The following is a 16,615-nucleotide window of genomic DNA, read 5'->3' on the forward strand; positions in this document are numbered from 1 at the left end:
CATCAAGGCTGTTAATGCATGCAAAAATGTAACATTCCCAACATTTTAGCTGCACTGAGCATAGTAAGCATGCTCATCATGTTCCTATTCTTCCTATCTTATATTTTTTGTCGTCACCACCCGCTCCAGGAAAGCTTTTCCGACCATGCATTACTTTTTGATTTTCCATCGCCTAGGTACTCTCTACCTTTCCTGAATTTTATAACCGAATTACTGTTTGGTATTTCCTATTACGATCAAAAATTGAGGTACACAAATAATTAGTATAAAATTCTCATAAACAAAATTTTAACATTCTTACAGCGAGTTACGCAGGATAAATTCATACGTATGTATCGTAGAAATGTCATGAAAAATACACTTTTGAATCTCTTTTAATCCATTTAACAATCCATTTTGGGAAACAGAATTCTTTATTCTGTCCGTACATATAGCCAGCACTCAAAAGAATCGTACCAATGGGCTCGGGAAAAGTCAAAATGGATATTTCTGCTGAAATATGATACCCCAAATTTTTAGAGGTTACGATATTTCCTTCGTACCATGAAGTAAAAATGAGGGGAGTATTTCATCGTTAGTTTTTTTTTTTTTTTTTTTTTTTTTTTCGTTGGTATTCTTCGCTTTATTTTTTTAAGCAATTAATTCGCCTTAATTTTTTTTCTCTCGAAAGCAATAAGCGGAAACGATACAGAAGCCAAACTGTTTGAAACATTCTTCGTTTTCTTAAGAGTAACAAATGTAAAACAGAATAAAAGAAATCTCGCAAACATGAAAATCGAAAAAAACAAAGCAAATGTATTAATAGCTTACTTAAACTTAAACTGATGCTAGGAAAATTATTCAGAAAAATATTATTCGTTTTCTGCTACCGTTTTCACTGAAAGATACTGACTGATTTCTTCATTTAGTAAATATTTAAAACTTCACCATTTATGAAGAATACTATATAATATTAATCAGCTCCGTCTCGCAACATCTGCGTTAAAAATACCAAAATGAGAACAAAATTAGAATTCATACTCATTATGCATTACTGTACAAATGTTTTTGCATATATTTCTTCACTTTCACAACCGGCATGTAGAACCTTTTCCAAAAAAATGTATTCTACAGGAGAAAATGAAAAAATGCATATCATTAAAGAGATCTTAGACTTTTCTCAATATGCTATACGAGTTTAAGTCCCTACATATCTCAGTTATATATTGACTAAAATATTATCAGGGTTAAAAAATAGAAACTCATTTTTAATTTTCGATGTTTATGGCACTTTTTTAAGTACTGTTTAAGCTTGAAACATTCAAGCTATTAAACCTTTTAAGCCGTAGTATGTCAGCAACTTCTGGTGGGTTAAAATTTAAACGTCTTAAGCTTAAAGATTTTAAATTAAATGAAACCTGAAAATTTTTATTTTAGTTTTATACAATACATTTTCGGTTGTTTTAAGTTAAAAACCTTTGGGCGCGTATTGGAATTTGATTTGACGATGTCAGTTTTTAGAGACATTAGGTTAACTGGAAACAGGAAAGATGAAAAATCGGCAAACGCCTTCGCCGGAAATCGAAACGCGGACCTCTGGAATACGCGCCCAGCGTGCAGACCACCCCAACATGAAGGCATGCCAAGAAGACGGGAGAAATACCTTATATACTCCCCTTTTCAAAGGGCAACTGGGGTTTTTAGGGGACCCAATCGCCAAAATCCTGGGTGGGGAGAATCTTCATTCACCACCCATTTAGTGCGGGCGTTAATGCAAAGACATTAGGGTATTTTTTGGGAGCAGGCAAGATGAAAAATGAGCAATCGCCTTCGCCGGGAATCGAACCGCGGACCTCTGGAATACGCACCCAGCGTACAGACCACCGCACAACGAAGGCATGCCAAGAAGGCGTAAAAAATACCTTATAAGTTTAAATGTCTTTTAAAATTTCTATAACTATTCCGAGATTAATTTCATCCTCAAATGACGGAATAATTTCTATTTAATCTTCAAAAATGTAATTTTTGAAATTTACTTAATTTATACCAATTTATATTATTTACTTTTTTTAACTGCGAGTTCTATTTTAAAATATAAATTAATCTGGTTTTACTTCTTAATTATATCGAAGTCTACACATAATTTTTCGTATCGAAACAGATAAACAATCAAGGAATTTTTCTGCTTTCTTATCCCCTTTTATTAATCGATTTCGAAAACTGTAGTAGGATTGGATGAGCAGAGAAATATAAATGTCTAAGGAAATAAATACTCTAACTAACTAAGTCGGAAAGAAAATACAAGGTAACGATATGACTGGATAAAGCAAGGATAAAGAAAAACTGAAGCACTAACATTTATTTATCAAGGAATATGAAAACAGTAGTAGCAAAGTTATGAAGGGAAGTTCTGAAATAAATATTCGGACAGCAAAATCGCACTTGGATATTCGATTAGTAGAAAATAACCTACTTGTTTATGAATATTGATTATTTTTTGTTTATTATATTCAGATTTTGTGTTTCTGTGGGAAACCATGATTATGATAGGTCTTACTATCCAGGATATCAACTATGCTAACTTGCTTATTGATGGAAATGAAAATAATACGATCTTTACGTGATCGCAAGTCTTTACGTGATATAAGATTAGTAGTAAATAGAATACTTGTTTATAAATATAGAGTAAATTTTTCTACATTGCATTCATGTCTTACGTTTATGTGAGGAAACATGAAATGGTAGATCGTGCTTTGCTTTTTAACTAGATTATTGATGGTGCTATATTGTTTGATGAAAGTAACGAAAATAGCCATATCTTTATATGGGTTGAAAAAATGAAAAGTAAATTATTAAGGCATTATTTCAAGTCAGAAAAACACGAAATTTTAATAATTAATATAATAATAGAGACACTTAAATAGTAAAAAGCCATATTTTCTGCGAATATAAAAGGTTTTTAATTTAAATACCTATCACAGGAAATATTCCAAATGTGATTGCAAAAAATATATCTCAGAACTCTAAGTTGGAAAGATAAGTTTTTCTGGAAAACGAAAATATGAGGTCTATAAGATTCTGTACTGTGTACTTTTAAGTTCCAGTTGAATGTGAAGAATCTTAAGAACTAGTAAGCGAATTATCGCTTGAGTTCGTGGGATCGTAAACAACAAGTAAGAAAGGTGAAATAACGCTTTATTATTCCAATAAGGTGCAACAGAACTCCCTCTTGGAGTTGTACAATAAAGTCGACACTCGGGCTTAAGAGACTAAGACCTGAGCTAAACTAATCTTAACTAAAAAGATATATCCGAAGCTGTCAAATTTCTAACGGAGTTGGCCCCTTAAAGCTGATTAACTGCGAAGCTATCAAGGGCCTAAAGTACGGCCAAGCATAATAATAGCTTAAGAGAGAGTAGCCTAAAATGGCGGACGCGTGCTACCCAGAATCTCTGGTTCTCTCAAACTAAGACAGAAGAACTTCGCGCTTAAATACCGCTCTTCCTCATTTGCATTCAAACGTGATTCTAAAACTAAATTCTGGCCGGAAGTTGTAAGTTGAAATTCGGAAATAATAGGAAAGGAAATTTAACTCAAAATTTAACTGTTAGATAAATTAATATTATCGTTACAGGTTTTATAAAAGGAAATATGAGACACTCAGAAAATTGCATTTACGTGACTGCATTATGCAAAAGTATAATCACCTAGATAAATATTTTAGGCACTTGCAAAGGTATGTAAGTGTCTTGGAACTGGAAATATATATATATATATATAAAATCAGCTATTTCCTTGCGAGAATTTGATCTTCTAATTAATTACTAGCTGAACGTGTTAAAACGAACTTCAGGGCCCTCAAAAATGATGAAAGATTTAAATTTATTTAATGAATCTTTATGCATGCACAAAACGGCAACTTTGTGGAATACTTTGAAAAAGAACTTCGCTTATGTATGAAACATGAACTTCGGTTATGTATGAAAGAACACTTCGATTATGTATGAAAAATAATATCCGGCAAAAGTCTTCCATGTCTGACGTGAGATCAGCAAATGCCCTTCTTTCATGGGACAGTGTGACTTTAGCTGTTGAGAAATCTATTATGGGTGCATGCCTAAATAATGTGCTGCATAATATTTCTTGAAATAGTTGTTTCTAGAGATCTGCGGCAAAGCGATGTTCTCGATTACTCCGGCACCGTGATGCTTACGCGGCAATGTTTCCGCCTGAGCGTCCGGTAAGAGGACAGAGACTTCTTTCGTTGATCATCACCGAAACTGTTTAATATTTTAAGCTACCCTTTTTACAATCTCAGACTTGTGTACAGTTTCAACACAATACCTTTCGTATTTGTAATATGCTTTCACGATAATTATGTGCTCCTGTTTTTCGTATTTCACCAACATGGCTAACTCACTAGTAGTCGGACTGTGATAGTTACAACAAGAACTTCTAAAATCATTGTCAACCCAACGGTGAAAAAAGGCACGCAATTTAAATCCTGCATTGCTTTTAATATACCCTATACCATAGCGTAATATTTCACTTCCATATGTTTTTACCTGTTAACAAATACGTGTGATTTGGAACTTCTGTAATGACCTGGTTTTAATGCGATTTTAATACTTTTGTGCGCCTAACTTCCTAAATGATGTCTGTGTAAGTAATTAGAAAACATATGGAATTGTAACTATCTTCTACGAACGCACATTTAAATTTGCTTCGTTCCTTTCTTCTCTGTTTAAAAAATATGCATCTTTGAAAGTCATTAAGTGATGGAAAAAAGGTATTCTTTTAGTATTTAGGTTACGGTATATTATCAAAAAATCCGGCGTGTGTTAATTGATATATAAAACTGTATTTTACTTATGAAAACATATAGTAGAAGTGAAAAACTAACAAACCAGATAAACCCAAAACTAAACGACATGATTTGGGTTGAATGAAATCTGTCACCGTTTACCGAGTAAATTATTTAGTGTGATGTTTGTAAGGTTTTTCGATGCTAATATTTTGTAGTTCCAACGGCGAAACAAATATTTACTGGAAAGATACCATAGAAGGTATCAAGGTTAATATTTAAATACTTTTTTAATTATTAAATTTTTTACTTTGTCTTTCAAAGTAAAATAATTATCTGCATTACAGAATATTATGGTAGGTGATGAGCATTTCAATTTAATATATTTTACATACAGTACTTCACTTGATCGTAAATTGTAGAAAACATTACAAAATTCAGGAATTTGTAAGTTAAAGATAAATCATCTGCAAAAATATCTGATTTATATCAACTGGGATTGGTCGGCTTAGGTTTCCTTTTTAACCAACTAAGCGATATGTATCCATACACGGGTTGATAAAAAAATCATGGCCATGGTAAATTTCCCCATAATTTATACATTTGAATATTTCTCTCATAACCATATGTTCCGTGCACATTCCCTTTATATAAACTTGCATATGCCTTTAATACTATGGCTAGTTGCAAATGTAACTTGACGTAAACTTCCTGGGATGTGGAGCTGGCGAGGAAATAATGCAATTAACAATGCAATCCTAATTTATAGCATAGTTGAAACTCGATATAACGAAGGCTTATTATAGCAGTTAATTCATTACAGTGAACGGTAAATAATACCTCTGGTGAGAAATATATCAAATTTAATTTTTTTACAAGCGACCACTCTTTATAACACCTTTACATCTAGGACTCGATTTGAACAAGATTCAAATATATTTTTATTTTACTTTGAGGCTTATTAAGATAAAATCAAATTAAAACCATAGCTTTTTAACCTAGTAAAAGTTACCAAATAGCATAAAATGTCTCTTGTTCATGAGAAATAGTAAACGTATTTTTGTTGTAACAAGAACTCCATAAACTCCTTATAACACTTTTTTCCTGTGGGGGGGGGACTCCAGAAGACATTATAATGAACATTAAATATATTTAAGTTTTACTTTAATTTAGAAAGGAACATGAAACTAAAACTAGATCTAGAGAATAGGTCTTATAACTCAGTAAACGTTTACGCTGCAAATATAATAAAAAGATCCTATTCATTTCCGATCAAAGGCGAAGTGGTTTTGAAAATTTGATATAACGAATTAGACACCGAAAACACGAATTAAAGTAACATGTGTTTAATGGAGGCTATCCCACTCTATTGTAAAAACTTAGCGTCAAATATAAAATATATAAATTGCTATTTTAAATACCGATGATGATACCAAAGATCATGGAGGTAAATGATGCCGCCAAAGAGTTTCCCGTTTACTTAACATTTTAGAACAACTAATGTGCTTTTCATCAGAGGTTAAAATCATGTATCCCAGAGGATGTTTAATCTTATACGTAAACAGTGGACACATACGCGTTACGTCAATTTAAAGTGAACACTATGCTAAAAATGGATACAGCTGTTTCAAATAATGAAATAAATTTGTATCCCTTCTGTTATTAAGATTAAATTTGGAACCCCTTAACATTTTCAAAATTCATTCAGAAATAATCTGCAGATAAACGTAAAATTAACGTAAAGTGACTTACCAGCAACCAATCCATGTGCTAGTATTGTGGCTGTATAATACCAAAGATTGAAGAACGATGCTTGAAACATTTTCATAGATAGATTTTCAGTTCAGATAACATGAATCATATACACGATCGTTAATGTAGATTAGTGTTATCTCAAATGACAATTTCAAAATTCATAGATTCAAAATCGTAACAGAAACATTTTCAATGTTGATTAACAGTGAAGATATTGACAAGAAAATTTGAATTTCTTGAGAGAAATTTTCAGGAGGAAGGCGAAGATATGTATATGATATAATAAAATTCTTAGCACGTGGACAGAGCGAATTTTAAGTTTTCTGGCTATTGTTGTGCTACAAATTAACAATATGTCAGAAATCCGAAAATTCTCTGACTAACTATCGGAAAATTTAAATATCAAATTGCAACAATCAGTCATTTTCTCAGTCCATTCATAATACTTGAAAACTCATAATTTCAGTAAATTTGCCTCTTGAGGCAGAAAATTCTAATTTCTAATAAATATGATACTTTTCAATAAGATTTAAACGATATGTGTAATTAATATTTTGGAACGTTCACAATTAATTTAAGGTTTTGTAGTGTAATTCGGTCAAAACACTCTGCGTCCAAAATCTTTACAGAATAACATAACTTTAGATTTTTCCGAAACTAACAATCCCTGACCTTTATAGCAATAAAACACCATACACAGTCTTGCAAAAGATGCCACTGTAGCTTTTTATGGATAATTTCACTGCAACACAGCGGAGTTTAAAAACCCACGTGCTTCTCTCTCACTAGAGAACGTCGATGATCTCAGCTTCCCAAGGAGGTCAGAGCATAGAGAAGCAAGCGCATGCGTCTATCTTGCCTAAAATCCTTTCTAGATATGAAAGCTTCGTATTCTCGCTGAGAATCCGAGTGAGAGCGAGGAACACATCTTGGCCACAGGGTGCGCTGCGATCGCGAAGTGTTTATTCCCAGAGCTGCTTGCGGCCACGGACGGCTTGTTTTATAACGTGGTATAAAAACCTTCGCCAGAACCGTTTTCGCCGCATTAAAATTTTATGAGGTAAGAGAAGGCGTAGGTAAGGAAGGAGAAGAAGAGGGGAAAAGGGTAGCAAAAAATCCTGCCAGCGGTTTCTGGTTGAAAATAGAATTATGTGAGAAAGAAACGCGCATCCCATTTATTCAAAAACATATACGAGGATTTGCTTAAATTGCCTTATCTTGATCACTCATACGAGATGGCTTGAGCTATAAATTGCATTTGAAAGTAATAAATTTCTTTGAATATAAAATCTGAAGTTATTTGAAATCGGTCTTTCTTCCCGAAATTAGAAATGGGAAGTAACCGATCAAGAAGGTGAGCAGAGTAATATGTTTCTTTCAGGACTATTTATTTATACTACTAATTATTTCTGGGACAAAAAAGAAGTTCACTTTATTACGTTTCGTAAATTTTATTATAAAGCTAGAAGAAATGTTAAATGAACTTCAAAAAAATTTAGAATGTCATAGACAATGGTCAAGAAACACAAAAGCAGGAAAATTTTGAAAAATAATAAAAAAATAATAAGAATAAATAAATAAATAAATACATTTTAAAAGATTATTATGATGAAATGTTTTTTTCAGAGATTTTTCAAATAAATTTAAATAAGTACCGTATTTCCTTGCGCAAATTATCTTTTTGTTCACTGATTTTATCGTCCGAAAATCAAGAGGAGAAAATTATGAGAGTGATTTAAAATGTGAAGGAGGGGATATATAGTAAGAACATAACAAATGAAATGTAGTCATCTATGAATTATATGTAATTATCACAATATTATTTCCTTAAAAGAAACCTGCATTTCAATAAGAATGTTTAGTGATATAATCATTGTAGTTTATAATAAGACATCTTTTTACTTATATTTTCCATTTAAAAAACTCGTAGTTCCATTTAGGTTTCCTTAGGTCTCCTATCATTCATTAATAATTAGAGAAGATAAATATGCACATGAGTGAAATCGTAGACTGAATTCGTGTGAAGAGTCGGCCCTTAGGTTAGACCCACCATATTGGCTATCGTAATTTCGTTTCGATTTCCCATCCACTCAAAATCTAGAAGAGAAAATTACTTCGTTTGAATTATTTCTGGAGGAGGAGAAAGCAAGGGAGAACGTTTACGATGTTATTAAATAATTTAATAACTTATTTTTAATACCTCCATTCCACGTTCGTACTCTTTCTTGAAATACAAGCAAAAGCGCTATTTTTCTTTAAACTACGTTGTAGAGTTCCTCTCTCTTATTCTACTAAAGTAAATACAGAGGAATCTTTTGAATTGTTTAGCGACTTATCGCTGAGTTCAAATAACAGAGGTCGTAAAATCAAGAACGGTTAACTACCCTTTATTTCTCTCAAATTAACATGAGCAGTTGGATTTTTATTTGGGCTTACAAAAAAGTATCTACATGACTTCCCTGCACAGAATATAAAATTATACGTATTTTTTCTTGCATTTCATTTAATCTTATTGGATTGAATTGAATCTATTTTGTCGATAGCGCATAAACCACAATAGAATAAATGCACTCTTAAAAATTCACTATATTTGTCACTATATTATCGACACTATATTAATTCACTATATTATCGACACTCTGGCACTAGGTTCACTTAACAGCGTTATATTTCGTTCATATTATAACTCAGAATGCAAAAACTTTATACCATTTGAAAAATTATCTAATCGTTGTCACATGTTCTATTCAAATACTGTAATAAATCTAGAACGATTTATAAAAGAAATCAAGCAAAGAAAACAAAAAAAAAAGAGTTTTTCACAGACGATTTAGTATTTCTTATTCAGTTAATTTAGTTCTCACTTCGCGACAAAGCAAAGATACAGAAAAACTGAAAATATCTATATTAAAAATTTTGAAGTAAATCTTAAAAACTTATTTTCTCCAAAAATTCCAGAAAGGATTAAGCATGATTTAATTCGCAAGTCGTTAATAAATGAAGTCGTTATCTTTGTTGTTGCAAAGCTTGGTCTCTCTATATTGGCAACAAATCCACTATTCTGCTGTTTCAAATGTAAACAAATATGTCTGCCATGTTATTTAAATATTAGGCTTAACCACACTTAAACAGCTTTTAAATTGTTGATAATTGATTGCAGATTTCATAAAGGCATACAAACCTTAACCGGAAGACAAGAGCAACATAATTCAATAATTTTTAAAATAAAAAACGCTCAATTTACAAACATAAAAGAGTAAAACTGAGATCACTAAGCCGGGTAATAGAGTGGATATATATATATATATATATACACGTTTGGTGCAGCCGATTGCAAACAAAATACGAAATGCGCATCGATATGTTATAGCAGTCCTACATACAAAATTCTAACGTTCTGAGTCTACTCGTTTTTGAGTTATGCGAGATACATACGTACGTGCGTACAGACACCACAAAAAATTCTCTTCAGAATTTATTTTAAAGCAGTTTTATAATTTTTTTGGAAGAAAAGAGTCTTTTATTCTGTCCTTACGTACAGATGTCACGCGAAAACATTGTTAAATTACATTCAATAGCGGTCAAAATGGATATTTTCATTGAAATATGCTGCCTGAAACTTTTCGCAATTACAATAATTCCTTTTTACTTCGTACAAGGAAGTAAAAATGAGAACTAACTTGGATCTAACTAAAAGAGTCTTAGCCAAAGCTAACAGTTTACGTAGTTGGCCGTTAATTTAAACCAGCTGCGACTATCAAAAGTCACGTAAGTTATGGCCGAGCATAACAGCTTCTAGAGAGACTTAGTCCAAAGGCAAACACGCACTACTCAGGATTCCTAGCTCATTCTCTCGCAGTAAGTTGAACCTTCCTTAAATACTACATCTTACTCATTTGCATTAAACGCGATTTTAAAAGCGCATTCTGGTAGAGAGTTGTAAGTTGAAACAAGAATCGATAGGAAAGTACAATTAAATTAAAATAACTGTTATAAAATTAAAATATAATTACAGTACAATTTAAATTTTCAGATTCCTATTACTGATAAAGGTCTACAGTAATAAGTTTATAAGCAAACTGAAGAAAAAGGGTATATTTTGTACTTATAGTACTCTATTGTAAACCGCAGCTGGATTTGGACATCAGGAAAAGAAACGGAGATAACTTACAACTACTTCGAATTTTCGGAAGAGTGCATAGGGATAATGTTATTTCCAAAACAATGAACTTACAATCTCGTCTCAACATCGTTTTGATACTGAAGCTGCTGTTTTTATAATTTGTTTAATTACAGTTTTTTAACACCATAGGAGGTGAGAATGAAAGGTCTCGAATGAGATTTCTGAAGTTTTGGGCCACAGTGTTAAAGTGGGAATGCAAAAAATATTATTTACAAAATTTTGAGAAAATGATAATTCTTGAGAAGGAAACCATCACCCGCATTCCGAGATTGAAATCAAAATTATTCATGCACTAGAACTGCTAGGAGAAGAATACGAGTAAATGCAATACGTTTAATAATAAAATGTTATGCATAATAGTTTACAGTGACTAAATGATATTTCAGAAAATGATGAAAGATATATTCATGCTCACGCATTTTAATTAGCAACAGCACTTCTTTTGAGAAGAAAATATTGCATTTCCTCCTAAAGTTCGGCAGGCACTTATTAACAAAAATGGACATTGGTAAGAACTTGAAAGTTAATATACTAAATTCATTGTCTAACATGTATTTACATTTCATTATGTAATATATAGTACACTAATCAATTTAGTGCATTAAATTCATTCTTTAATATGCATTTTCTGATGATCAATGGAAACATTCTAGCTAGAAATATCTAAAAATGCATTAATATGCAATAATAATTTGGGCAAAAATAAAAATTAATGGAAGATTTAAATGGAGATTCTAGTCCGCAGTATAATGTATTAATTTCAAATTTACTTTATGATTCACAACAGATATTACCAGCGTTCTTGATATCTAATTTCACTTGTTGTTATTTAAATAATACTTTCAGACAAACAGATTTATGAAAGAATAGACGAGAGAACAAAATGATCTGTAAAAAAACATAAAATAATATTGTAACATAAATTGTGGGGACTATTAAATCTTTTTGAAACAATATTTTGGTTAAATGCTTAGCACTTCTATTATTTAAAGCGCCTGTTTAAATTCGTCTAAAAGGCGCAACTAATTTTACACCATTTCTCACTCCCAAATTTCTTATTGTCGTTACAGGTGAAAATATTGCGGCAAAAACATAGAAGAGAAGACGTTGCAGAGAAAGAAAACATTGAAAAGGGGAAAACGTGATATTACAGAACTTCGAGGGATAAAAGAAAGCCAGAAAAAAATATTGTAGCTCTAAACTATCATGGTAGAAAATAAAGATGTTTTAAACTTTGTAGTTTTAAAATATCGTACGAAATAACGTGGGTAAAAATAAAATATTTACAAATGATCGCATGAGGATATTCGCAGACGTGCGTTTTCTTTCTCCGTAAAATATTTAAGTGCATTTTCGGATAGAGATTTGTGATCGCAATAAGAAGAATTAAGGGATGTTTTTAGCTTTGTATATCATATGTTGAATTAATTGATATATTTTATTTAAAAAAACATGAAAGGAACTTCAGCACTGAAAATCTGTAGAACAAATATAATAAAGTAATTTATGATAAAAACATAATATAATAATTTACTTTTTCTAAATTTATTTTAATCGATCTGAGAAATTTAACTTTCAAAGAAGTCAAAATGAAAACGAGTTTTAATAGTTTGTTGCAAATCCTTAAAAAATCAGGTAGGGCTACAACTTGAAGGCTTTAAAAAAGATAGAGGAGAGTGGCAATCCCTGTAGCAGATCTAGCGTTACCCAGGATGCACCACGAGGAGGCCTCCTATTTTACACCCCAAAGTTCCAAAATCGTTGCACGATTAAATTTCTTTTGAACGACTGGTTCTGTACCCTTAATAGCTGCTTGCGAATCGAAAATAAGATAGACTTTTCAGATTACAGCAATCTAGTTAGATAGCATCTTAGCAAACACATGTGCATCAAAATTTTATTAATGCTACACAAAAAAAAAAAAAAAAAATATTTCCCTGGATGAATTACCGATGAAACAGAAAAGGGAAAGCATCCTCATAAGATTAATATTATATAAGATAATCAGAAAAAAGATTTTATTGACTGTATATTAATAATATTGCTAAAGATGATTGCGCATGGTAAGTTTTCAAGATTTTGAAAGCAAGCCTTTAAAATACATCTTTTACGTGAGAAAGAATATTTGAATTTACGCATGTACAGTTTAATTCATACGACTTATAACATCAACATTTCCACACTCGATGAAAGGTATTTAAAGAAAGTATTTTTAGCGGTCCTTACTGTCACTTAACCCGAGAATCTTTTAGTATTATGAAAGCAACTGGCAGTTTTTAATATTTTTACTAAAATTTGTCATATGAGTTAAAATTCCAACAAATTTGCAATTTTTTATGTTTTTACTAAAATGCGTCACTTGAAAAATTATTGTAGCAAAATTGTCTACATTATATTACTTGACTGATTCCTTAAATTGTGACCGTCAGTTCATGAATAACTGCTGAAGAAATGTTTCGATTCAAGTTTGAATACTGGTTTAGCTGCATGATTGTTTTCTGGTTTTAGCGCATAAGTGGCGTAATTGCAAGCCAGTATGTCTTGAGCGTCCTCCCGTGAAGCATTCCTTCGCTTAGACAGATAGCCCTGTTGTGTTCTGCTGTATCCAAATAAACAATTGTATTAAAATATTCAGTCGTACAATTTCTTAAGCACAGGTCCTGGATAATATCTTTGCCTATACTGCCGTAGCCATTAAATACAAACTGCCCATACAGAGTTTACCCTTCATGTCAAATGTCATGTGGCCTAGCATTTTCCGAAATTTCAATTGCTTAATTTATTAACACCTGGAAAACTGCCACTTGAGAGTAATGCATCACTTGCTTTGAGTCAATTCGAGTAGACCGTTAAACCCTCCATTCTCGTTACATATTCTGCCACTCAATCTTTACGCGGAGTAATCCCTAACCATTACCCGAACTGCTAACTCTGAAAGAAAACAGCACGAGAAAGCAAACAAACCCTCTTTTAGGTAGCTATATTAGTTCCTAATGTTCAAGGCAGCACTCGAGGTGATTTTTAAGATAAATTGAGGGATTTATATCCGACTGCACGACTAAGCCACTTACCTCTACGTAGACATTTTCTGCCGATTTATTTCCTGTTCAAAATGGCTCAGAGAAAAGTCTTTTCCTAAGAGTTTTAATCTGGAGTTAATGAATTTGCTCTTGATCTTTCAAATAATTTTTAAGTTGAAATTCCAAGTGAAATAATTGTTAGCCTTTTATAATTGATAATTTCTAAACTAATTTTAAATTCATAAATTCTTAAAATCGTTAACTTTCTGTTCTGTTATAATTTTCATAAACGTAATGCCAACTGACGCTGGATTTGCATAATTCGTCTTTGTGAGGAATTAACATTATCATTTTGTGACACATTATCTGCGCACGTAGCAAATTCGTTAAAGATATCAAATAACGGATATTAATAGCAATGAATGTTTCAAGAATCCCCATTACCACACTCTTTCATTTTTACAACATTATATTATTTTATTCAAATGGTGTTCCCATTGGTTAATTTGTTATTAAAAATATTATTAAATAATATATTAACCAATGGAAACACCATTTAAATAAAATAATATAATGTTATAAATCTTCACGTTTTGAATAAAATAATATTTTGTTATAAATACAATATACCTACTTGTATGTTTCATTGTGAAAAAAGAATCGCACCAAATTTTGAATATATACAATCCTCTACTCGAACATGGGCACCTCGAAACCCGAGTTCTAAATTTCGAATTTGTATTTTATTTAATTAATATTTTGCGCAAATGTAAAAAAAAAATTGTTTAACAAACTCAGCAGTTTAAAAGCGAGCAATGGCAACATTGCTCCAACTGAAACTTTTCATCTCCAGGGCGCTAGAAAAAATGTAAGATTCAATTTTAATCAAGAGGTTTAAATAAATGTATAAGCCCTCTCCGTATGTCACGTGCAATGCAAATGAAGCTCAAAATGTCACGTTATGACGTAACGACTCATCATAACAGGACTATCATAAGAGGACTTCTGGTTGGTTTTGTTTACCTTCTAAATTGTGTTGTCTGCATGTTAGCTATTCATTATTAAATATTCATAAGTCTCCACTTCTAGTTTTAATACTTACCCTGAATGATTTTCTGTTTAGTACATAGAAATATTACAATGATAGCAAACAATTGTTTCAGATTTGATAAAATCTATATACATGAAAATGTGTAAATTGTAACTAAATGCTAACAATTAAATCACCAGTAAAAATTTCAATGGTATTTTATGCAAATTATGTCTATAGACACTTTTCTGAGCCTTATAATTTTGATATTTGTTCTCAAAGTCTTCGTAACTTTATTTAACAATATTTTTCATAGCCTTATCCTAGCCTTATACGTATGCTGTATGGCGGCTATCATAAGTTGCGACTTCACGTTGTTGACATTTCCATGGCTTCAGTTTTGTGACTGCATGTTTACTCCATCTATTCTAACCTCCTTGATTTTAATCAAAAAGCTTGCCTATTTAAAAACACTGCTTTACATAAAATACTTTTGTCTTTTACTAATTATACATGAGATATCTAATTAGAAATAAGAAATATTTTTATAACATTACACTAACTGGGCTCATTAAAACCAATACATGTTTTCGTGATAACTTCTTTAGGTGGCTGGCCGCACGAGTGACTAGCATTATAAATAGTGCATATATAAACAAATAAGGAGGACACTTTGGGCCTTTAGCTCCCGAGTGGCTAATGCTGACGAACACTGACAGTCGACTCGAGCTCAGATCTTAATAAACAGACTGGCTTCAAGAGCTTTTTCTGAGACAATTGAGGTTTTTTAGATGCTTTCGTGTTTCTCTCGTATGCAACGTTAAACTTCCCAGTCAGTTTCTCTTAGAAAGCCATGCACAAAGAAATCATGCCCCTAAACAAGTAACCCTAGTGTGTTTTGACATATTTAAATAAGTTACAGCAAGAATATTTCCATGATTCTTATACCTTTATGCAAAACTTATTTCTAGTCATTCTTCATGCGCATTAGGGTTTTCTTATCTGAAATGTGTGATTATAAGGAAATTAAATATATTTTTAATGCAATTTAAGAAAATGTTTAAAGTACGCTCACTAAATCACACTTTGACACACTGAGTAATAATCTTTACATTAGTCACAAGAAAAATGTTAAAAATAATTTATGCACATGATCCCGGCATGTAACGTGTCTCTTTCTTTATCAGCATAACTAATATTTCATTTCTACCTTCGAAGAGACATTTATTACATTGCCCTAAATACCATCACAGTAGCTCCGTTTGTGGATGATTCAAATATAAATATCTCTGAATACTAAAGATTTTTTGATAAACTGCATGTTTAATACTGATTAACACTATTTATAGTTTCAAACACGGTACTGTTCTATTAATCAATAACCTCATGCATTTTTACGTATAATAAGAATCAGCGACAACAATTATAATATTGTGGAATAACTTTAATGATCTTTTAAAATCTGCGAACTTTTATTCTTACTTTTTTGTAATATTTAGTAGACAGCTATCCATTTATTTCGGACAAAAACTATTTTAAACAATTTTTCCTGGTTTCCCACTGAAAGAGAGATGCATAACTCCTTTCCCCCTTTGTTTTGAAAAAAACCAAATGTGTGTTGCTCGTTTGCAACCAATCAGCTATCAACACTGGAAATCTCATCCACATCACAATGGAGAACTAGCTTCCTTCCTATTTACATTGTAACTCCAAAGTTATATGTGGTGATTGTTCTATATCATGTGAAAAGGCAAACTAAATATGTTGTTTTTAATGTTTTGAAATGTGTAATATAGTTTATACTTTACCTAAATGGAAATTCACTTCTAGGAGCACGCCTAAAA

At 31.7% G+C, this 16,615-nt stretch overlaps 1 protein-coding gene across 1 annotated transcript in view; it reads right to left on the minus strand.

The window, feature by feature from the left end:
* Window positions 1–7,398, minus strand: part of LOC118200827 (cell adhesion molecule Dscam1-like) — a 1,398,975-nt gene extending 1,391,577 nt beyond the window's left edge. Inside the window, exon 1 of the mRNA XM_085827411.1 lies at window positions 6,536–7,398. Within this exon, the coding sequence (XP_085683537.1) occupies window positions 6,536–6,611 (76 nt within the window). The 5' untranslated portion in view covers window positions 6,612–7,398. The remainder of the gene's footprint in view (window positions 1–6,535) is intronic.
* Window positions 7,399–16,615: the final 9,217 nt, after the last annotated feature.

This window comes from Stegodyphus dumicola, chromosome 12 (assembly GCF_044657685.1).
Source record: "Stegodyphus dumicola isolate Sdum_Otavi_A_Nest chromosome 12, ASM4465768v1".
Classification (NCBI taxonomy): Eukaryota; Metazoa; Arthropoda; class Arachnida; order Araneae; family Eresidae; genus Stegodyphus; species Stegodyphus dumicola.